Source organism: Podarcis filfolensis (genome assembly GCF_964270895.1).
Source record: "Podarcis filfolensis genome assembly, chromosome: 13".
Taxonomy (NCBI): domain Eukaryota; kingdom Metazoa; phylum Chordata; class Lepidosauria; order Squamata; family Lacertidae; genus Podarcis; species Podarcis filfolensis.
The window spans coordinates 23,119,580-23,142,495 of NC_139615.1; the positions used below are offsets into that span (position 1 = coordinate 23,119,580).

At 43.4% G+C, this 22,916-nt stretch overlaps 2 protein-coding genes across 3 annotated transcripts; one reads left to right on the forward strand and one right to left on the reverse strand.

Moving 5' to 3' along the window:
• Positions 1 to 168: 168 nt before the first annotated feature.
• Positions 169 to 5,780, reverse strand: LOC310746614 (uncharacterized protein). The gene is made up of 2 exons (XM_083580558.1): positions 5,618 to 5,780; positions 169 to 3,092 (listed from the first exon to the last, which is right to left on the reverse strand). The coding sequence occupies exons 1-2, from the start codon at positions 5,660 to 5,662 to the stop codon at positions 975 to 977; spliced, it is 2,163 nt and encodes a 720-aa protein (XP_083436684.1). The 5' UTR covers positions 5,663 to 5,780; the 3' UTR covers positions 169 to 974.
• LOC310746612 (toll-like receptor 12) lies at positions 3,044 to 12,933 on the forward strand. 2 transcript variants are annotated; one of them, XM_083580552.1, is made up of 3 exons: positions 3,044 to 3,463; positions 5,935 to 6,008; positions 9,449 to 12,933. In XM_083580552.1, exon 3 carries the CDS (start codon positions 9,503 to 9,505, stop codon positions 12,326 to 12,328), a length of 2,826 nt encoding a protein of 941 aa, XP_083436678.1. In that variant the 5' UTR covers positions 3,044 to 3,463; positions 5,935 to 6,008; positions 9,449 to 9,502; the 3' UTR covers positions 12,329 to 12,933. The 2 variants fall into 2 exon arrangements, with proteins under 2 accessions (XP_083436678.1, XP_083436679.1); XM_083580553.1 differs by lacking the exon at positions 5,935 to 6,008.
• The last annotated feature ends 9,983 nt before the right edge of the window (positions 12,934 to 22,916 follow it).

The window sequence follows — 22,916 nt, forward strand, 5'->3', positions numbered from 1 at the left end:
CATTTACATAGAAATAGGACACATCCGAGTAAACAAAAACGTTATGTGGGAACAAGATTTAGCAGTGTTTGTGTCTGTATGTGAACTCTCTTGGTTTCTCTGGTCAAGACTCCATTAAGCTTGCCTATATCTTTTCACAACTAATTATTTTGCAAGATAAGAAATAAATCTCGTTGGGCAGAAGTTTGTTGGATGCTCACTGCATAGCCAAGTTGGACAACACAGAATGCTTAAAGCTTTGGTTCCTCCCCACCACAGTGTTGCTTCAGTATCTTCCTCAACCTATCCCAAAAGGCAGCCTGGGCAGCTGGCTCCTGAGGCCAGTCTAGATACGCCTTCCTCTTCACCAGCTTTGCCAGACGATGATAGGCTGAGAGATGGTATCTGGAGATGTGTTCCATGAACAACAGGATCAACGTATCCTCTTGCTCAGCCACAAGACGGTATGTGGCCAGGGTCATCTCCAGAGAACACCAGGAGCTGTTGAGGGCATGGTGGCTGATAACACAGATGGTCTTGTAGCTGCTGTAAAGACTCTCCATAATATTGTCCACAATGGCCTTGCCCACCACAAAGTCCCGGTTGTGGAGACAGAGCTTCAGGAAGGGGGGTCCCTTCTGCTCCAGATTGGGCACCAAGTGCTGCAACACCCACTCCTGGTCCTGACTGCTGTAGGACACAAAAGCATCATACTCAAACCTCTGGCCTTTTCTGTTATTCAACAGTCCATGCCACCATGCTCTCAGGATGTAGATCAGGAAAAGAAGCTCTGAGCCGCAAGTGGCTTTCAGGATAGGGAGTGAAATAAGGAGGAACAGCACCGAGGAGGTTGAAACAAAAAGGAGGAAGCCAACATCCTGACTACAGTTCTGCTCTATGAAAGACAGATAGTTGCCTTTCTTTTCTCTCCTTTGGACATCCAGACAGTCTGCATGCTCCAGCCCAAATACATAAATCTCTTTCCTTCTGATGGCCTAGTCAATGAGCCAGGCACTTGAGCAGTCACACCTGAAGGTGACACTGGAAAAATGCAAGTAGCGGAGAGGCATTTGTCCCAGTATTTGATCCTGAATGTCACTGTCAAGTTCCAGGAAGGCCTCCTTCTCTAGCACGAGTTGCTTGAGTTTGCACTTTCTTCTGAAGAACTTTGCTGAGATGTACCTGATGTTGCTGTTCACCATTCTCAGGGCCTCCACCTGGGGCAGATCCATGAAGAGGGACTGCATCTCTGGCGCAGAGGAACCGTAAGGTACTTCAGGCAGGTTGTGCACCTCAAGCAGTTGCAGCTTGGACAGATGAGACATGTTGAAATTCCATTCAGTATATCTTGCTTCTAACTTATACTTGTAAACAAGCTGCTCCAGCACAGGGAAAAGCAGATGGAGGGGCTTAGAAGAATCACATTCCAAAGCTGGCTCCCAATGCATCAATCGCACATTGGGGAAAAATGTGTTATGAGACAAGTTGTAAAATTCAAAGCAGCCACTTAGAGTCATATTCTGCACTGAAGCAAAGTCAGACTGTGGCGGATTGTATAAGGCAATTGATGAAAAATTTTGCAATACAATACTTTCTACATTTTTCGCTGAGAATCTCAGGGTTTCTTCCCCTTCCTGAAAATATGGAAAGCCTATTTGGAGTTCTCTCAAAAAAGCCAAACCCTGGAATGAATCGCTTTCAAACTGTGTGATGGGATTGCCACACAAGTCTAAGGAAACCAGACTGGACAGTTTATAGAAAGAGGCATTTGCAAGGTTGCGTAATCGATTGTTTCTCAGATTTAAAACCTTAAGTTGGCCAAGTCTAGAGAAGGCAGATACTGGAATGTTCTCAAACCCACAGTCATTGAGTGAGAGTGTCTCTAAGTATGGCAGGCAGGAGAATACAGTAGATTGGGGACTTTTAAATCTGTTACCAGAGAAATCAAGAATCCTCAGCCGGGAGTTAAAGTTCATCTTCGCATACTCCAGTGGGCAAAGGTTCCAGTAAAGATTATTTCCAGAAAGATCTAACAGCTGGAGATAGAAGAGCTTATACAGAAGCAAGGGATCTACTCTCTCCATTTTATTATCCTCAAGTACCAAATTCTCCACAGAGTAGCAGCCAGGAAGCTCTTCACTGTTGAAGTTTTTGTAGTAATTCAATGAAAATGACAGAGATCGGAGGGAGAAACGGGAGGCCAGAGCACAGACCTGAAAAGTCTGGTTCTCATGCATGTGGTGTGTCTTCTCCAATGAAAGTGCATCAAGTTCTTTTATTTCTAAGGATAGAAGCTCACTGAGTGCCAGAGGGAAATGGCTCAGCACCAGGGACTGAAGTGAGCTTTTGTTCTGAGAATAAAGACCCGTTCTTTCCTGTGATTGAGAAGATGGGACCCTAGAGCTTGAGAAGTTAGGATGTTGCCTCAGATACAAAGAGTGGGGAAACCTCCCTATTTCACAGTTATCTACAGACACGTGAGGCACTGACTGCAAAGATGGGAAAATGCTGAACAGCTCTGAAAATTGGTCTAAGCAGCATCCAGAAATGGAAAGCGATTTTAAGTGACTTGGAAGATTTATTCCTCGCTGTCCTGTGAGATAGATGCCCTTCATGTTCAAAGTCTGCAGTTGCTCTAATTGGTGGAAGGCTTGAGTTGGGATGGAGCTGTTGCTGCAGCCTGTATCTGAGTGGTGGATTGATAAGTATTGTAGCTTGTCCAGGCCCAGGAAAGCCCTGGGTGAGATAACAGGTGCCTTCAAGTTGATGCTCAGGTGATTAAGTTCTGGAAAAGATGAGAAAGCTCGTTCATAAATGACAACACTCCCGGAGAGACAAAGGGCACTCACCAGCTCAGGAACAGTAGCCAGATCTTCTTGCAAGGAGGTGACATTGCTACAGAATGCAACCAGACCTGCATCTGAAGCAGAGAGACAGAGGGATAGGGGTTCAGATGTGTGTGGTCGTAGCCAGCCCTCAGTGATCTGACATTTGCTGGTGAGCGTCGCCTTGCAGAAAGGTGGGCTGAGAAACAGGAAGAGCAGGAAGATGCTGGCCACTCTTCTTGCTTCCAATTTATTCCAGCAGCTCCTCTGAAAAGGGCTTCCATCTCTCTGAAAGATATTTGGGAATCATACATTGTCCATCTAGTGATCACTGTTTGGTTTTTTTAAAGAGGTACTTGCGGTGATCAAAACTGCCTACTGTTTGACATGCAGACACTGGTACCTGGTATTCTGCAATTCGCATTGGGGAATGCAGGGAATCTTTTCACAGAGACACACTTTTTATACACATCTCTAATGTAATGTCAGCAACATTAAAAATCTTGACACTTGTTTAAAGCCTATTTAGTTATCATGATAATTCCCACAATGAACTCTGGAACTGAATTTTGAAATGAATGCTAAGTGAAGGCTTTGCTAAAGCTTCTGCATCTCTTCAAAGAAGAAATACAGTTCCCAGAATCTCTTTGCTAGGGCAGGTAAGTGCTTGAAACTATTTTATATGTGGAGTGTTGTCACACTCTTATCAGTTGGTCTACTCACTTCACTTTATTCTGAAGCCTTTTAAGAGTCTTGAATTAATATGTATACATTTGGATTAATATTAGAGATCAGGTGCATACAAATTCACTCATGTATCAAAAAGCATGGGAATTTGAGATTAAGGTGCCCATCTTATGTAACATGGAAACATTAAATATGTACCACAGTTTTATATATTGTACTTGTTAAACTTGGCTCCATGAAAACAACCTTTACCTTGGTCTTTCCACCCCAATTTTCTTTCTTTAAAGTTTGGGGAATAACTGACCTTGTACTGTTGTTGTTTAGTCATTTAGTCGTGTCCGACTCTTCATGACCCCATGGACCAGAGCACCCCAGAGCTGTTGTATTAGTATCCCTTAATTATTGAGGGAAGCCGTTTTGCCCTTGCTCCTGAAGTTTCCTCAGTACCTGGTGGCTGCTGCTTCTAGCAACAGACTTCTCAATACATCTTTAATTCTGCCCTGAGTTATTTGTATAGGTGAATAAATGGACAGGTTCTCCTGTACAGCTTCATGTAAAGTTATGCACAGAAAGGCAACTTCCTCACACAATTCAGGACATCTTTGTTGATGTCTACAAGGCAGCACTGTGTTTACCCCATGTGGCATGAATGTCAAGACTTTCTTTCCTGATGGCCCATATTTAAAGTCTAAGACCAGCATTAAAACACCCACCCACCACAGCTATAAAGAGTTCATTAGGTAGTAGAAAAACACTGGTACAGCCTTATAAAATATATGCTTTCTATCTTATACACAAATTTGGTCCTGCATGTATGAAAAAGCAATGTAACCCTAAATAGTTAAAAGCAAGTGAATATATTAGAATGACAGTGTAGGGCACTGTTGAGCATTGCTCAACTCCCATTAGCCTCAGCTAGCATGGCCAATGGTCAGGGATAGGATCTGTACTCCAACAATATCTGGAGGGCCACAGCTTCCCTATCCCTGGTTTGCAGGAACTCTCTTTGTATGTGAAGGCCCACAAAATGTCAGTTGTATGAACCATGGGAGTGTGGCTGTGCTCAGCCTACTCCCACATTGTGTCCTGGGCTGACCCATCTTCAGGGCTGTCTTTAGCATATGTGCCACCGGGGTGCACAGATCCGCCCAGCACCCCCAAATTTAGTTAATTTTGCGTACACAGCACTGTTGAGAATGACAAGCGCTATCATTGAGTCTGACAAGCGCGCCGTTGTGAATGACAAGCGCCGCCACTGGCGTGGCGCATCTTTGGTAAATGAGCGCACAAAGTCAAACGTCCTTTAGTGAAACAGTAGGTATACATTTCGGTAATGCCTAGGAATATATGTATTCTGTTTTTCTAGCTTGATTAAAATTCTTTATTATTTCATAACAGGTAGATAGTTAAGAGCTTAGGCGGCTTCAGCGGCAGGTGCCTGGCGCCCCCGTGAATTCGGCACCCAGGTGCCCCACACCCCTTGCACCCCTGGGTAAAGACAGCCCTGCCCCTCTTCAGTACTGTTTATGCATTTGGTAGGTGCAACCTACCAAACTCATGACCTGCGATGTGGAGGTGGGATGAATATGTGTGGACCAGCTCTCTTGGCTCATGCAATTAACATTATGTGGGCCTGAACACTCAAATAGGAAACTGGAGAACCTGTTGCTTTGCCCCTTCTTTTTCAGTTACTCATTGACAAAGTGGTGATAATTTGGTGGGTTTGGGTGAAAAACTGAAGCGGTTGAGGCACCTCAGACACTGTGTGTATGAGACACGGCTTGAATCCTGTCCCTGGTCTAATCACTTGGTGCACATCCTAGAATCATTTTGAAATATGACCCAGCAGGAGATGAGCAACTATTGTTGCATGGCATTGTCACCATACAGACCATACCATATGCACACAGAGACAAAGACACACTCCTCTCCTGAAAATCACACCATGATGTCCTTTACCTCTAAGATGTTCATTTGAACCCTCTAACAATACCCATTCAAATGGGGAAAAGTCAGCTTTTATCTGTGTGGGTTCTCCAGGTTACACAGAATACATTGCTATGAAATTATAAGCCCATTGAAAACTAACCTAGAGAAAAAGGGAGAAAAAAGCCAGTTACCAGTACCTCTTTGCTTCGCCATCCTGGTGCTAGAACTGCATGTTTAGCCATTCTCTTTTCCAATATTTCTTTCCCTGCTCCTCAAGCTAACTTCTCTCCCTAAGTCTCATACAAGTAGTATCTCTACTGGATAAACTTAGTTACAAAGGGTATAGCAGATCTCACTACTCACTACTCCACTTCAGGACACAATTCCTCTTTCACTCCTACTACAAAGCTGCATGCAACTTTCACATGCAAGTTAAGGCAGTAATTTAAAAACTGGAACTCTATGCAGAAGTGAGAATTTACTAGAATTGTGCCTTTCCTACTTCCTCATCTAGAAGAAGCCTTTTTATGTGTTTTCCCTTTGCAAACCACAACTACATGAAGCGTCTTTGCATGTTGCTGCTTAGAGGTAAGTGACTTATGAACAATGGTCTTGCACACTTGTGGATGGGAATCCCCGCACACCACAGGTTCTCATTTGGACAGATCTCATGGGGCATTCAGCTAGGAACTGTTATAGAATAGAAAGGGTGGAAAAGCTTGGTGAAGAACAATGCTCTATAACTTGGGCTTGGACAGTACGGCCAGATGGGAGCAAAGGGTTAGGGATGGGTTGACATGGGCTTTACATGTAAGCAAGCTGTGGGAAAACACTCTGAGATGAAAGAGTGGTGTTGAAGGAAGCCTCGATATAAAGGAAGAGCTTCTTTGCAGTGGTATGTATGGCTTAGGGACGGAACTGGGAATAAGTCATTAGATTCTGGAAGATGTATGAGGCAATACCAGAACTTCCCTTGCCCTTTCTGAGGTCCCAAAGGAGGACTTCTGGGTGACCCTGAAAGAAGTTATGTACTGTGGCTGTCACTCTGGACCTATTTAGACACCCACTTTCCTAAGGAGCAGGAAGTTTCATGAGAAAGCCGTTTCCTTTGGAGGAGAGATCACTGGAAAAGCACTTTTGCTGCTTCTGGCTGCTCATTTCTCTTTCTAAAGGAAGATTATGGTTCAGTGCCCCAGGATGGTTGCTTGATTGCTTTCCTCAATGGGAGCTAATGATAAGGAGATATTTGAGGACTGACAGTTGCTTCTACATTACTGGAACCACCATCCTTTGTTTACACATTTTTTATGGCACATCTGAACAGTGTCACTGCCATAGTGTTGATGTCTAGTGTTTTCCTGTATGGAATATTCTTTTTCAAATGCAATTAGTGACAATGTTGTTCTGCAAGAAAACACAATTGCAGGACCAACTGCTGTTGAGGATTTTTAGAACTCCCGTGCCTTTAATTCTAAATATCCCATGTGCAGGTCTCACCCATTTCATTGATTTCTGCTTTCTCCTGATCTGTAATGAATCGGTTACTGGTTTCCTTGCATAGGTTTCTTTCTGTTTGTAACAAAATAGTACAATTTCACTATTACAAAAAGAGAGAGAGAATAAATGAGCAGTTGAAACTTCCACCCTTCGTAGGGGAACAGAAACTGGTGCTGGGACAACTAAGGGTTTGTCCACTCTTCTGCTTATCCCATGCCTAGAAAGCATGGGTCCAAGCAGTTCTTCATTTATCCCATATTTCTGGGCATGGGTCTGACCGATTTTCCATTTGCCACACTGCTTTCCTCTGGAAAACCCACTGTTTACCTCTAGATTGAAGCAAATGTCGATCCCAAGAAAGCTTGGTTGATATTTGCTACAGTTCAGTGGTATGCAGTGGGTTTCCACAGAAAAGCCGAAGTATGGATGAGCTTTAAGAAAGACTATTGAAGATGGAACTAAAAGGACATTCACCAATCTCATGGCTGTGATCAAGAGAAAGAGTTAAAATGAAAAGGACTTGCAGTCAGCACATTTGCAATTAGGACCAGAAAGGGGATCTGCCAATCGGGACTTAATCGTGAATATTATAGAAGGTTTTTTTAATTGTGTGGAAAGGGATGCGTGTTGAAGAATAAAATGTAATATTGCATTGAGCTGTGTAGAACTTTTAATTTCACCCATGTAATTATGGGAACCCCTTCATGGATCACTGCCTTGCCGTGGCGAAGGGGCTTGAATAACTCAGAGAAGCTATGAACTATGCCGAGCAGGGCACCAAGATGAACATGTCATAGTGGAGAGTTTTGACCAAATGTGATCCACCTGGAGGAGGAACCGGCAAGCCACTCCAGTATCCCTGCCAAGAAAACTCCATGGACAAAGACAACAGGCATATTGGAGGACAGAAGTGCCTGGCGTGCTCTGGTCCATGGGGTCACGAAGAGTCAGACACGACTAAATGACTAAAGAACAACAACAATAATTATGGGAAAGCAATGTGTCAGCAGCACTGAGGGGCTTTAGTATAGAAGCAATTTTTTTGTGTGTTTTAAAGAGCATTACTAGAACTTGGGGAAATTACACCTCTCCAGCTCTTAGAATGGGGAAGATGTAAGGCATTTGTTTGTGAAGAAATGGTTTTCCTTTTTCATTTTGCAGTTTTGAAAGAGGGAGACTATGCGTACAGAGTTTGTATTTGGAGTCAGTTAAGACTGGGGGGCGGGGTGCAACCTGGAAGGCTGCCTTGAAGGGATCCCCAGGGATCTTCTGCCTTGTGATTCTTAGCTTCCAATTACTGTATACACTTTCCATACATTGGTAAATAAAAAAAGAAAGTGCTCCAAACACTGAAACATTGTAAATATTACAAAAATGCCTGTGTTCTCTCACCCAAATGTACTCAAATCTAGGTAGAGATGGCCTTGGAACTTCTTATAGCTTGGGGGACTCGGGGGTATGCAACACTATTTTTTTGTAATATTTGATTATTTACAAATATACACAGGGATATGGGGAGGGGGAGACCAAAGAGGTGATTTGCACATCAGTTCCCCAGAGACAAGCAATATGCAACCAGCCCTGACTCCCCAATGACTGCTCTTCTTAACCAAATAGGAAAGGTATTCGTGGTTGCTTAATTAGTGTCGTTGTTTCTTAATCTGCCTCACCTACATAAACAGATTATCAACTGGCTATCAGGTCCCATTAAGCCAATAACATACTATAACAGGAGTGAGGAACTTCAGGTCCAGTGGCTGAACATGAGCCTCCAGTCCTCCCTATCTGGTACTTAAAACTCTCTCCAGGCCATGCCCTTCATTGGCTCTGTTTCACAACGCTTTTGCCTGGCTAGGATTGTTCTTGAGTTCTGATAAAAACCATTTACCTGAATCAAAGGTGAGTGGTGGTTGCAGCCTCTTTGTAGCAGCTGGCCATTGGGTCCTCCTCTGGTCAGCTGCTATGAATGGCAGTATAGCTCACCAACAACAAATGTGAACTGCCCAATCAGGAGTAGGTTGGGGGGCGGAGCCTGGGCAGTGGAACAGAGTGTGGAAGTCTTCATTCTGGTCCACCCCCTGGAAATATAAGCCGACTTCACTCAAGTATGGTACATTGTCTTGTCCCATTTGTTTAAATGTATTGTTGCCTTCACTCACATTCAGTGTGGGATGTTGTGAGTGGGTCTGCAATGCCTCTTGCTTGTCTGGATGAAGGATAGAGCTGTTGGCAGGTGTGTGTGTTAAACTAGCCTACTGTACAAAGGTTAAAATTTACATTAGTTGCCCCACCCATCACTGGTCCTTGGAAGGTTGCCCAGAATGAAACATCCCCCACTCAAGTGCTAAACTATTAAATTTCAAACTGTGTTCAAAAGAACAGAGACCTACTGGGCTTCTTTGAAAGCTGATTAGATTCCCAATGGAATCTAATGGCAGACAAGCTTTCATAGAGGAAAGATGACTAATGATGATGGTGGTGATGATGATGCTGAACAAAGTGAACTCAAACTGTTTGTTTTTCTTTGCCAGGTTACTTGGCACCTCTAAGGTGATCCAAACTCTTCAGCTGTGGAAAGGAGGCCAATGCAACAGAGAGGAACAATGCTGGCCATCTTGATGCTTTGTTCCTTGGGACAACCTTTCTCTCTTGCTTTGATGAACCTAAAATGCTATACCATTGAAGGGTCACTGATGCCTTATGTGGCGCGTCGCTTTCCCAGCTGCTCTCCACCTAATAGCACCAGGCTGATAGTGAACTGCCAGAATGTATGTTCCTTGCCAGAAGACATCATCACCATCCCCAAGGAGGTTGAAGCACTCTGTCTCTCAGGGGACATTAAAGTCTTGGAAGCTCAAACCTTCCAAGCTTTTCCAGAACTCCACTATCTGAGACTCATAATAAAGAAGGATGTTGTTATCTCACCCAGGGCTTTCATAGACTTGAATAAATTGCAGTACCTTTTCATCGTATTCCAAAATCTTCAGTCTTGTTCCAAACTCATCAACATTTGTGAAACCTTCTTCCCTATGCCCTCCCTTCAAACTCTGGTCCTAAGTGATGTCAGTCCCACAGGAGGAGATATAACACTGTCTCATCAACTCCAACTGCTCTCTGTTTCTAGATGCAGCTTGAAACACGTTTTGGAGCTGCTCCACTTCTTCCTCTCATTGAAGTCATCACCTCAAGGGTCTGTAAATCAACTCATGCCAGATTCTTTTTCTTCCTCTTTGTCTCAAAAGCAGCATCCTAGCAGCTTGGCTCCTGCTGTCCCTACCTCATGGTCTCAGAAAGAGGGAAAGAGTCCTGAAGGCCAAAACAGATATTTTCTCCAGAACCTAAGATGGAGCTTTTCCCCTCTGACTCTGGGTGAGATCCTAATATTAGCATTAGAAATAGAAAAACTTGACTCCCTTTCACTGGAAAACACCAACCCAAGGTTCAAGAGCCAGACCTTCCCAGTCTGTGATTTGGCTTCCCGTTTCTCCCTCTGTTCTCTGTCACTGTCCCGGATATTTTTCAAAACCTTTGATGCTGTAAAGTATGATGCCTGTCGCTCTCTGGAGAAATTGGCACTTGTGCGGAACCAACTAGAATATGTAGATTCTTTGCTTCTATACAAAATGCCCCAGCTCCAGCTTTTAGATCTTTCTCTAAATAACCTCCACTGGGGCCTGTGCCCACCAGTGTATAAGAGGATGAATTTCACCTCTAAGCTGCAGACTATGAATTTCTCAGGAAATAATGTCAGCAACCTCCAAGCCTACGCCTTTTCCTGCCTGCCATATTTACAGGAGCTCTTACTCTATGCCAGCAATATTGAAAGGATAGATTCAATGGCATTTTATGGACTTCATCAACTTAAGGTACTGAATCTGGAAAACAACTACATTATTCATTTGACAAATCATTCCTTTTCTTCCCTCTCCAGGTTGGCCTTCTTGAACCTAAGGCACAACCCAATTGAAGTGCTGACAACATACTTCTCTCAAGGTCTCAATATGCTGAGAGAACTACAATTTGGTTTTATAAATTATGGTGACCTGGATGTGGGCTTTTCAATCCCTGGCCTTGAAAATCTTGAACTTCTATCCAAATCCAGAGTTAGATTTAGAAGACAAAGCATGGAGATGTTTTCCACTTTGGAGAAATTAACACTCAAGTGTAATCAGCTTGAAGTGGACTCATGCAAATCGCCTTCTTTCCCCAAAGTAAAGGAACTTTATTTGTCAGGATTCATTTTTTCCTGTAATACCTCTAGGCCTTTTTTCCATGATTTCCCTCTCCTAGAAAAACTTCACCATAGTGTTATCGTACAGAGTTCTTACAGGGGACACTTCAACTTTTCCCATTTATCAAACCTAAGGGTCTTGGTGGTTTTTAACCTTGCAGATGCAATTAAATATATTCCTAAAGCTGATGCCCAGTATCTCTTCCAGAACCTCACTCACCTGGAGGTATTGCACTTGATGGAATCGGGCCTGGAATATGTATCCCCTGTTTTATTTCGGGACATGAAGAGTTTGCAGCTTCTTGTGTTGCAAAGTGAATTAATCCTTACCCTAGATGCTAGCTTTCAGGATCAAATGGGGCAACTAAGGTACTTTTACCTGAACACAGGCAACTTTGGGTGCTACTGTTCCAATGCCTGGTTTGTCAGCTGGGCATCAGGAAAGAAAGACCTTTTTGTATCTATTGTACACCCACTGAGGTGTCAGCAACTGACAACGGCATTGAAATCTCAGAAGTTCTTGCAATTTGTTGAGCACAATTGCATCCTGAAGATAGACTTCATTCTCTTTATGGCCACTTCCTCTCTGATCCTCTTCCTCATGTCATTCCCATTGATTCATGTCACCTGTGGTTCAGAGCTCTTCTTCCTCATCTACATACTACGAGGCTGGTGGCATAGACTGTGTGGTGAAATAGGGAAAGGCAAGAGGTTTGAATATGATGCCTTCGTGTCTTACTGCAGGCAGGACCAGAATTGGGTCCTTCAGAACCTGGTACCCAACCTAGAGCGCAATGGTCCTCCCTTCCTGAAGCTCTGTCTACACAGTAGGGACTTTGTGGTGGGCAAGGCTATTGTGGACAATATTATGGACAACCTCTACAGAAGCCGGAAGGCCATCTGTGTGATCAGCCCACACTCCCTGTGCAACCATTGGTGTTCTCTGGAGTTGAGCCTGGCTACGTACCGACTCTTGGCAGAACCAGATGACACACTGATCCTGGTGTTCTTGGAACGCAGGTCCAGGTATCAGCTTTCATCTTACCATCGGTTGGCCAAGCTGGTAAAGAAGAAGACCTACATAGACTGGCCTGAGAAGCCAACAGCTCAGCTTGTCTTTTGGGATAGGCTGAGGAAAAGTCTTAAGCAGCCCTGTGGTGATGAAGAGGGGGCAATCTGAAGAAAGTGCTACTTTAAATCTCTGAACTGTAGTTATAACTGCCAAATCTGCAAGATTAGGACATTTATTCTATTCAGGACCGTCTGTCATCCCCCCCCCCCGAAATAGCTTCTATATAATGTTTGCTCCATATTTGTTTCCAATATTTCAAATGAAGATATAGTTGGGATGATGCCATGATTACTTAATAATACTTCCCCTACCCCTTTCTTTCCTGATGTCTTTTAGCTCTTCTTCTCTGTAAAAAAGGTAGTTGAAACTTTGCTTACTATTTTTTTTTAAAGGATTAAAAAATCTTAGATTTTGAAACAGAATACTGAACTTGGGTAGAATCTATAACGAGATCAGGCAAAGCAAAGCTAAGGGGCAGTTACAATGATCAGAGTAAAGTGGTAAAGCTTGGCTTGGATGAGACCTCTTCAGAGGGACCAATGAGCCTTTCTCCTATACGAAGTACCCTAGGGAATCAGTTATTTGTACTGGAGATAACCCTGAAGAAAATTAATTTCTTAAACAGTGTCATGCACTTGTCATCTCTGAAAACACACAACCACAGCTGTTTCCCCTCTCCCAGCCAGTGTTCCAGAAGTGCACCTCACAAACACAGATCTAGAGAACCTTGTAAAAATAAAAGCAGAAAGGAAAAGAGAAATCTTCCACTTCCAGACCTCTTCTACTGCAACCCTTCATGTGAGTTGCTTAATGTGGACAACAAAACCTGAAGTGACACACTCACTGCTTTGTTTCCTGGAGATATGGGAGTCTTACCTCACATATGAGAAGGCCTACTGCCATCTTCTGGCACAAAATAGTATAAAGTCTTTATTAGCAAAGAGTGGGCAAGAGGAATGTTTGTCTTGCACAGTGCAATTCTTAAATTCTTTGGTTCATAGTGAACACTTGGTAATCTCCCCAGGCCTTGTCTGAAGTTGTGCTATGCCAAAATCTCCCCTCCATTTCCCCCTCCCACCTCCTGTGAAAGAAGTTTCCATTTCTGTCCCTTTGCCAGGGCACCTTTGGATTTGGGTGGGTGTGGGGTTTTGAGCTTATCATTTCAACTAAAGGATGTGAGAGTGGAGGCATCTTTCCAGTCAGTATTTCTTCACCATTCTGCGACCTCCCTGGTTATCTCTGCTTCCTGACCTAGAAAAGACTCACAAGAGGAGTTACCTCATGTCTTCCTCCAGGCTTTAACTGTAGCATGGGAACCTGGGAAGGATGCAGAATGCAGTGCACTGGTGATATGATTTGTGGAAGGAAAGAAAGGACTCCTTTGTGTTACAGGAATTTTTATAATGATTTGGGGTGGGGTTGCCCCTCCAGCACGCAGTGTGTACCCCCCCCCCCTTGTTCACAAACAATGTCTCCTCAAAGCACCACATAACGCACGACCAACGTTGTTCTGCTCTGGGAAAAGATGGCTACCGAAGGGGGGACTTGGGAAACTGGTAAAAGACAACCATAATTCCTGAAGCCTGGGATCAGGTACACAGCAGCCTCCTGCATAAGAGATAATCACTGGCATCCTGGCAAATGGGTGCCAGACAGGTAGTCATCCTGTGGACAATAGCAACCCATCCAGGAATGGATTAGATCAGGGGTCAGCAAACTTTTTCAGCAGGGGGCCGGTCCACTGTCCCTCAGACCTTGTGGGGGGCTGGACTATATTTTGAAAAAAATAAAAATGAACGAATTCCTATGCCTCACAAATAACGCAGAAATGCATTTTAAATAAAAGCACACATTCTACTCATGTAAAAACACGCTGATTCCCAGACCATCTGCAGGGCGGATTTAGAAGGCGACTGGGCCGGATCCGGCCCCCGGGCCTTAGTTTGCCTACCCATGGATTAGATTCTTGGTCAGGACAAAGAGATGTGATTAACTTGGTAGGGGAAACCAGGAACTTGTAAATACGTTTTTTGTCTTACTTGATAGGTATGAGGTGGAGGTCAAGGGAAAGATGGGGGCAAACCTGATGCTCAGGTTTCTGTCACCAGACTCTCCCAATTTGTGATGTATTTGTGATGTATGCACGATGTAATTTTAGGAGTGTTGTGGGTATCTTTGTAAAACTGATAAAAGTGGGATTCAGGTAGGTAGCAGTGTTGGTCTGACGCAGTAGAAATAAATAAAAAAATTTAAAAATTGTCCAGTAGCACCCTAGAGACCAACTAAGTTTGTTCTGGGTACAAGCTTTCATGTGCATGCACACTTCTTCAGATAAGTGTGCATGCACACAAAAGCTTATACAGTGGTACCTCCAGTTTGAACTTAATTCGTTCTGGAGGTCCGTTCTTAACCTGAAACCATTCTTAACCTGTGGTAACACTTGAGCTAATGGGGCCTCCCACTGCTGCCGCGCACCCGCAGCACGATTTCTATTCTCATCCTGAGGCAAAGTTCTTAACCCGAGGTACTACTTCCAGGTTAGCGGAGTCTGTAATCTGAAGTGTTTGTAATCTGAGGTGTTTGTAACCCGAGGTACCACTGTACCCAGAACAAACTTAGTTGGTCTCTATGGTGCTACTGGACAATTTTTTAATTTATTTTGATAAAAGTGGGAGCCATCCTTTGTTCTGGGCTTCTTCCTGCTTCACCCAGTCCTTTAAAATAAAAACCAGGCCTACTGGCTGCTGTTTTGCTTCTATATTCCTGGCTGGTGTCTTTGCTTGGCAATCCAAGTGAGCCCAAGGATTTTCCTACAACATTGGCCACCTCAAAAGTAAGGGTAGGCATGGCAGAAACAAGAACAACCCTGCTCTCTACCCACGAGAATTTAACTAAAGTTTCTTTTCCCCTTTGATAGGTTTCTTTTCTCATTGATCGATGGAGAATGGTATAAAACAAACCACACACAACTGTAGGAGAATGGTTTGAGACAGAACTAGTTTGAATGGTAGGCTGGAATTCTGTGCAGTTCTGTCAGGTCTATTCTTTGGGCTGTGCCTCCACAAAGACATTCATGTTGATGTAGATCATGGATTCCATGTGTGTGTTAGTGTCACACATGAGCACCTTCCATTTTATGCCTCTGAAATCTATCTCGGTGTTTCCCATCCACACTAGTAGTGGGTGGTGCTTGATGGGATATATTCATCCTGAATGTTGTTGCCTCCTGCCCTTGGTTAGTACTTTCCCACCCAAAGTCCCAGAAACCTGAGGCTAGTTGTGGGCATTTGTTTAGCTGGGTGCATGGCTTTAATTTTTAAAAAGGAAAAAAATACAAAGTTTTCCAATATAGCACGTTTGCATAAAACCACAGTAAAAAAAAAAGAAATGAAATATGTGCATTTCTCAAGGCCAGGCAACAATTTGGAGGAGCTGGCATGAAAAGCTGTTGTTTCCTTTTCCTCCCCCTTTCTTTTCTCACCTCACCCTACTGGTGTCTTTGTTTGACAATCCAAGCCATCCCAATTTCTGATTTGATCCCAGAATTTCCCGCTTTCCCTATTTTCATCAGAGAAATGTGGGAGGGTATGGAGTTATGTGACCCTGGAGCCAAGGAGATATGCAACTATACAATCTTTAGAAGACATCTGAAGGCAGCCCTGTATAGGGAAGATTTTTTAAAATGTTTAATCTTTTATTATGTTTTCATTTATGTTGGGAACCACCCAGAGTGGTTGGGGCAACCCAATCACAAGGGCAGGATACTACTACTACTACTAAGATGATGATGGAATAAGACATCCCTATTTTCATCAGAGAAATGTTGGAGGGTATGTGTTCATCACTTCAGAACATCTATAACACCAAAGTTACAGAAAGAGAGAACTGTTGTTCCGGAAAGAGTAAGCTTATTTAATAATGACTAGTAAAGGCCCTTCAGCATAAGGCTAGTCAAGTCTTTGAGGGCTTCACCAACGAGGAAGGCCAAGAGGTGTGTGTACGTGGCACCATCTAGTAGAAGACCATTCCCACTAAGAGGGGCGCTTGGATGCACAGGGGTGTTCATTCCCACTGTTAATGGTCGGTGTGCCTTTGGATGCTGATAGCCTGGGAGTGAAGCCAAAAGATTCCGGAGCCATGAGCTCTGAAGAGATGACCTCAGAGCACAAGAGGCCCTGTCAGTCGGCAATGGCAGCAGCTGGCTATACTCAGCTGGCAGTTGAAAAAAGGATCCTAAAGGGAGTTGCTAGTCTGCCCCCATAGTTCTCTCATCTTCTCTCCACCTGCTAGGAGGGGAGGTGGGGGAAGCTGGTAAAAGGGTAGGTGAGGGGAGAGGGCCTCACTGTCCGTTGGAGATTTATCGCCAGCAGGAGGTGGGAAGAATGCTTTGAAATGCTTCAGAAAGGGGATGCCCTGTCCCATCTTCTCTGAGGTGAACTTAGGAATCCGGTCCTAAGTACAAGGCTACGCTAGCTATAGAAGGCCATTTTTTTAGGGCTTCCTACCACTACATGTTTGAAACACTAGTAGTTAAACATCTACATCACTCTTACCCTGAGTTCAAGTCACCTGTGGAGCTGCAGGGAAGCATTCTGGTCCCATCCGTCAGCTAAGGGATGCTTGAATTGTGCGATTTCAGGATTTGCATATTGCGGTCTGTTGTAAGCTGCCTTGAGGCCCATTCAACCAAATGACAGGATATAAATCTTGTCACTAATTAAGCGAAATCCAGTTAATATGTAGATTAACTCCACCCCTTTCCCCTATACAGAAATAAAATAACATTCCCATGCCACCTCAGCTCATTCTTGTCTTTTTCATTCGACCATCATTTTAAACAACTAAACTAAACAAAAGCGCACATAATTATTTCTAATATAACTTATCAATAAAACAAAACTTTGGAAGGTAAATTTAATTCTCTATAGATAGACCCACACACCTATATGTCACTGTTGGGCTTTAGGATTTGGCAGATACCATCACCCCACCAAATGGATGAAGGTCAGTATAGAAATTAATAAATAGTTATAACAGCCTGCTCTTTACTGCTGAATCAGAGCAAATGTCAATAGGGTTTTCCATGGACTGACGTTTGCTCTGATTCCGTGGTAAAGAACAAGTTTCCATTTGGGGCAAATGGAAAACCACTCTTGGACCTGGGCCTAGTAGAAAGCACTGGACATGCAGAAAACCTCTCTAGAAATCAGACAAGCAAAGTGTGGATGAGCCCTATATAAGGACCATAAAGACCTGGTTTGAAACCTCCTTGCAGCCGTGAAACTTGTTAGGTGATCTAGGGCCAATCCCTAACTCTTAGCCTCACCTATCTCACAAGGTTGTTGCGAATGGGTGGGAGGAGATGGGGCACACCATGTATGCTACCTTGAGCTCACTGGAAAATGTAGAGCTGCCTTAAAACTGAATAAAAATGCTGGCCCATCTAGTTCAGTGCTGCTTACTCTTACTCTTACAGCAGATCTTCAGGGTTTCAGATGGGAGTCTTTCTGAGTCCTACCTGGAAATGCCAAGGCACAAACCTGGGTCCTTCTAAATGCACAGTATGTGTTCCACAGCTAGGTCATCCTCCTGCCCTTGTAGAAATGACAGGCTATAAAGAATAATAGAAGCCTTCCATGCCTCACAAAACTACCCCATATTTTCTCCAGTGTTTTCAAGCCTTTTACATTGGTGTAACTGTTGTAACCTTGGAAAGCATCCAACAGGAAGTTTGACCGTACGAGATCCATAAAGATGCAAAAGAAGTGGATGCAGAACGCTACCACCTCCTGCTCATTTTGGTGAATCGTGTGCAGGAGAACTTCCCAGTTGGACACTGTGCCTCTTTGACCATTTCTTGGCTTGTTTCCCTATCTGCTTGCATGTTTTGGACGTTAGTAGGGAAACATTGCATTAGATGTGATTACAGCAGGAGGAACAGAGCACCAGTCATCCCTTTGAACTATATCATCCCCCACCCCCAAGCCTGGGCAGCTGTCGGGGTGACACTCTATCCAGATCATTCAATGGCTAATTGAAAAGCTTAACAATGACCTCAGCTTCTGATGGATCAACAAATAGCCACCGGACTGTTACACATTCCTTGCTGTGATGGAGTTAAGCTGCCTGAACTAAACTGAAGGTTTTGCTGAGTCTCGGCACATTAGATGCAGTTTGAGGAAGGGGCAATCGTGGTGGTGCTACCTATACTGTCCGATTAAGAGTTGACACAAGGGAAAGAGATCACTGGGAGCAATACAGAAAATGGAAAGACTAGGAGGACGTTTCCCCTAGACCACAGAACACCAATGGAGATGTTTCTTGATATTTATTCATTTTTATTTTATTTATTTCATAAAATTTATACACCACTTGATTGTAAAAAAACCAAACCAAACCAAAAAACCCCTCAAAAGGTTTATTAAATAATAAAATCAAGAAAAAAATCACAACCATACTTTCAAATACTAAAACAGATTATAATTTATGTAGTTCAATTTCCACCCTTCTTATTCTGAAAGGGGTCAAAGGTGGGTAATAACTGCAAAACATGCTGCCGAACCAAGATAAAACAAAATAAAACAAATAAAACAAAAACTTCCTGTCATAAAATTACGTCACGTCTGTTTAACTGAGTGACAATCCAAAGAGAAATGTTTGAAAGGTGCCTGGAAACAATAAATGTTTGGGCTTTTCTGGATCTTTATGGGAAGCTTATGACTAAGAAGTGGAAGAACCATTCCTGCTTCTGAATACATGCTAATAGCCCAGTCTTCAGATCACTACTTTTTCACACAGCACATAGTTATACTGTGGAATTTTCTCCCCTAAAGGGCAGGGATGGCTACCAGCTTGGGTGCCTTTAAAAGATAACTATACCAATTCATTGAGGGTAAGGCATTCAGTGGCTGCTAGCCATGATGGCTGTTTTCTATCTTCACTGTCAGAAAGCAGTTGATGGAAACCACAGGAAGGAAGAGTGCTGTTGTGCTCAGACCCTCCTTGTTTGTTTCCTGCAGGCAGAGCCATAACTACGGGGGGGGGGTGTCAGGGTGGGTAGCCATTTTTTTTGCCCCAGGTGAAGACTCTAAAGGGGTGCCACTGAGGTTCCAAGCCTCTGTGTGAGCGCGCACACATGCAAATATGCATGGTGTTGGTGGTGCCAAACTGGGTCTTTGATCTGGGTGAAATAAAGCCTAGTTTCACTCCAGCCAACAGGCATCTTGTTGGCCATTGTGAGAACAGGATGCTGAACAAAATGGACCACTGGCTAGATCAGGCTCCTGTCATGTGCAAAGAAAGATAAAAAGAGAGCCAATATAAGAAAACTTTCTTTTGAACAGAGGATGAAAGAAGGCATTAAAGCTGCCAAGAACTTCCAGAGGATCTGTTTATCAAACATTCATCCTATTTTGTTCACGAGGAGATTAGAGAACGCCAGCCATTTATTGAGCACTGATCCTGATTTGTCTGTGGGGAGGTTAGGCAATGTGGCATCAAGCAATCATTATCCCACACTTTCTGGTGCATTTTCCAGTCACTTTTCTCATTGCAAAAAGTGAAATTTGGGGACGGGGGGGGGGATTTGTTATGCAAGTGCTCCAAAGCTACTTCAGTTGCACAACTTGAATATGCCAGTATGTGACTGTATTCTACCTGAAAATAGCAACAGCTTAGAAGTGCTCAGTGTCAAGCACAGAGCTGTGGAGCTTTGAAAACAAGAAGTGTGAAGTTTATGGAAGACATTCTGAGAGTCAGTGTAGGCAGACGGATAGCATGACTATAGTAATGGGAGAAGCATCAGTTTCATAGATATTATAAATTTCCCCAGAGAGGGAAGGCATTCAGGGATTGATTCAAACTGGGGCTCCTAAGCCCAGCTGCACAGAATTCTAAAATGGTATGAACAAAGACAACATCTCTTTGAGCGCCACGACAATAGATAATAGGCAAGTACACAAAGCCAAGTTTAGCATAACAAGAAAAGAAGAATATTATGTGGGCTAATCTAGAAAAGATTCAGACAGTGGCCTATGAAAATTTTATATTTTGTTAAAATCAGCCTCGAAGATGCAACTTGACTCACAATTAAAATAACCATCACAAAAAGAGAACCAGGTATATGGTGTGTGCCCTAAAACTTTGCCTCTACTGCATTGCCTGTCTCTGAGTACCCCACTGAATGTAAAATTCAGTGCATTTCTAAACCCAACATGATCATACTGCTGTCTTCAACCCTGGCATTCTACTCTGTTTTGAACACAGCATGTTCATGAAGCAAAAGCCCATTAATATTTTTCTAAGTCAATTAATGGCAACGTAATTAACCAGTTATAGTATGATTGTGGAAAAGACCCTGGAAAAGATCCTGACCCTGATGTTGGGAAAGATGGAGAGCACAAGGAGAAGGGGATGACAGAGGACAAGATGGTTGGATAGTGTTCTCGAAGCTACCAGAATGAGTTTGACCAAACTGCGGGAGGCAGTGGAAGACAGGAGGGCCTGGCGTGCTCTGGTCCATGGGGTCACGAAGAGTCAGACATGACTAAATGACTAAACAACAACAAAGTATGATTGTAGCAGAACTTCTCTGTGATAGGGAGAACTCAGTGCTACAGTAAGATTGTCAAAGGCCAGACAGGGTGTGTGTGAAGGACACAACATTAACAACCAAATATTTGGCAGTCAGGAATCACCAGGTAAAGTTCTTCATGACACAAAGATGATAAGCATCAGTAGAAGTTCTTTCAATTTGTGGTAGGAGCAGTGGGATTGCACACACTGCCTCTGCTCCAAAACTTCTTCATATTCAGTTTGGGCAGGTTCAGGGTAACTTGTCCTTTCGATGTTATCTTTTACCACAAGAGATACTGTTTCAATATGAAGGTGGCTTATTCCGTTTTTTGCTTTTTAAAAAACATTTTCAGCTGCTTTGCTCTTTTGGGTAGAAATTATGATCCAACCAGAAGGTTTCCAAGCCTTGGGTGCAATTTTAAAAATGCTTTCCCAAATTAGAACTGCTGCATCAGGATGAAAAATGGGCTGCTCTGTGAAGAATTGCAGGAACACTTACAACTGAAGAGGCAGCTAAAGGTTCTGCTTGCCTCATCAAATTCCATCCTGGATTTCTGTTTGATCTTTTCTGCCAGATCACGTATTTCATAAAGGAAAATGCTGGCTCTTCCAAGTCTCGTGCCTGAACATTGATGGAATAGACTCTTTGCACTCTGCACCTTGGGAACATTTCCATCCACCTGCTGTTGTGCTAACCAGATGAATGATGAGATTAGCACTTGCTGAGAAAGAGGTCGACCTCCCTTATAGCAGGGCGAAAAGAGATCTGGTGCTAGGGAAAGAAGCCAAGATGGACCAGCAAGACTGCCAGCAACCTGGGCTCTTACGGCGGTAGGATACAAAAGGTTGCCCTTCTTGAAGTGTGGGTGAAAGTGTAACACAGCTGCTTCCAGTTTATGAGGAAACAATCTGCCTTACCAAATGCTAATGCCTTCTTAGTAACACTCAAGCTCTGGTGAAATTCTTGGAAGAGTCATTTTATCTCTGGCCACTTCCAGGTAGCTCACCTCTGGATAAACTGCTTCTTGAGCATTCATTCTGGTGTGTTCTCACAGTTTGCAGGCAGGTTAGTTTAGTGGTTGCTTATTGAGCATTCATTCTGATTTGTTTTCAGGGAGGTTATATGACATGGCCTCAAGCATTTTTTATCTCATGCATTCCAGTCAGGGCTTTTTTCAGCTGGAACTCAGTTCTGGCACCTCTCAGGTGGACGCCATTGCCATTATAAGAGAAAGAAGGGAGGCATTCATAGCGAGTTCTGGCACCTCTTTTCCTAGAAAAATAGGACTAATTCCAGCACATTTCTTGTCATTCTCCTTATCACAAAACATCTGATAGGAGGGAGCAAGTTTGTTGCGCAAGAATGACTTTTATGTAACTTATGTATACAGCTTTCAGAGAATGCTCGAGATGCACCTCTTTTAACACTTGTTATGTTTTTAGGACCCACTTCATTTTATGGCTGTAAATTGTTTTAAGTTGTTTCTAATATCATGTTTTAATGTTGCCACCCTCCATGGACCTTAGGGCGAAGGGAGGGTAACAGTAAAAATAGTAAAAATAATAGTGTTATGAAAGTTGGGTGCATCGCTCTCTTTCTGCCGAGTGGTAACAACAATCCATGGGGTTCCAGGTACTCACCCAGGGTCTGTGTTCCTTTGGAGAATTGAGACATGGCATAGACTGTTGTAGCTTTAAGAAATATGGTCTATTCACCTATCTACATCTTCAGTCTGCATGAAGGGAGTCCAGATCTTACAGCATGGTCATTTCAAGAGGGGCTTGTCCCCCACAGCAGTACAGCCAGCCTTCAGCCATCCTGCCCAAGATGGATTCCAGTCTTTTTTCCTTTCTTCTTCTTCCCTAAACACCTTGCTAAAAGACTTCTGTTACCACACACCAAGTTACCCTGGCAACCTTCTAAACCCCCAGTCTCCGTTCACAGCTCAGGGCAAGGGGAAAGACAGTTCTCTTGCATTTCCAATGCCTCTCAATGGCCCCATATTGTTTCTTAATGGCCCTAGCTTAGCCTGGTCATGTGCTTTTTTTTTTTTTTTTTGCAAAGGCTAGCATCGGAATTCCTCTGCAGCTTGTATTTCTCCCTTCACATCCCAAATAATCA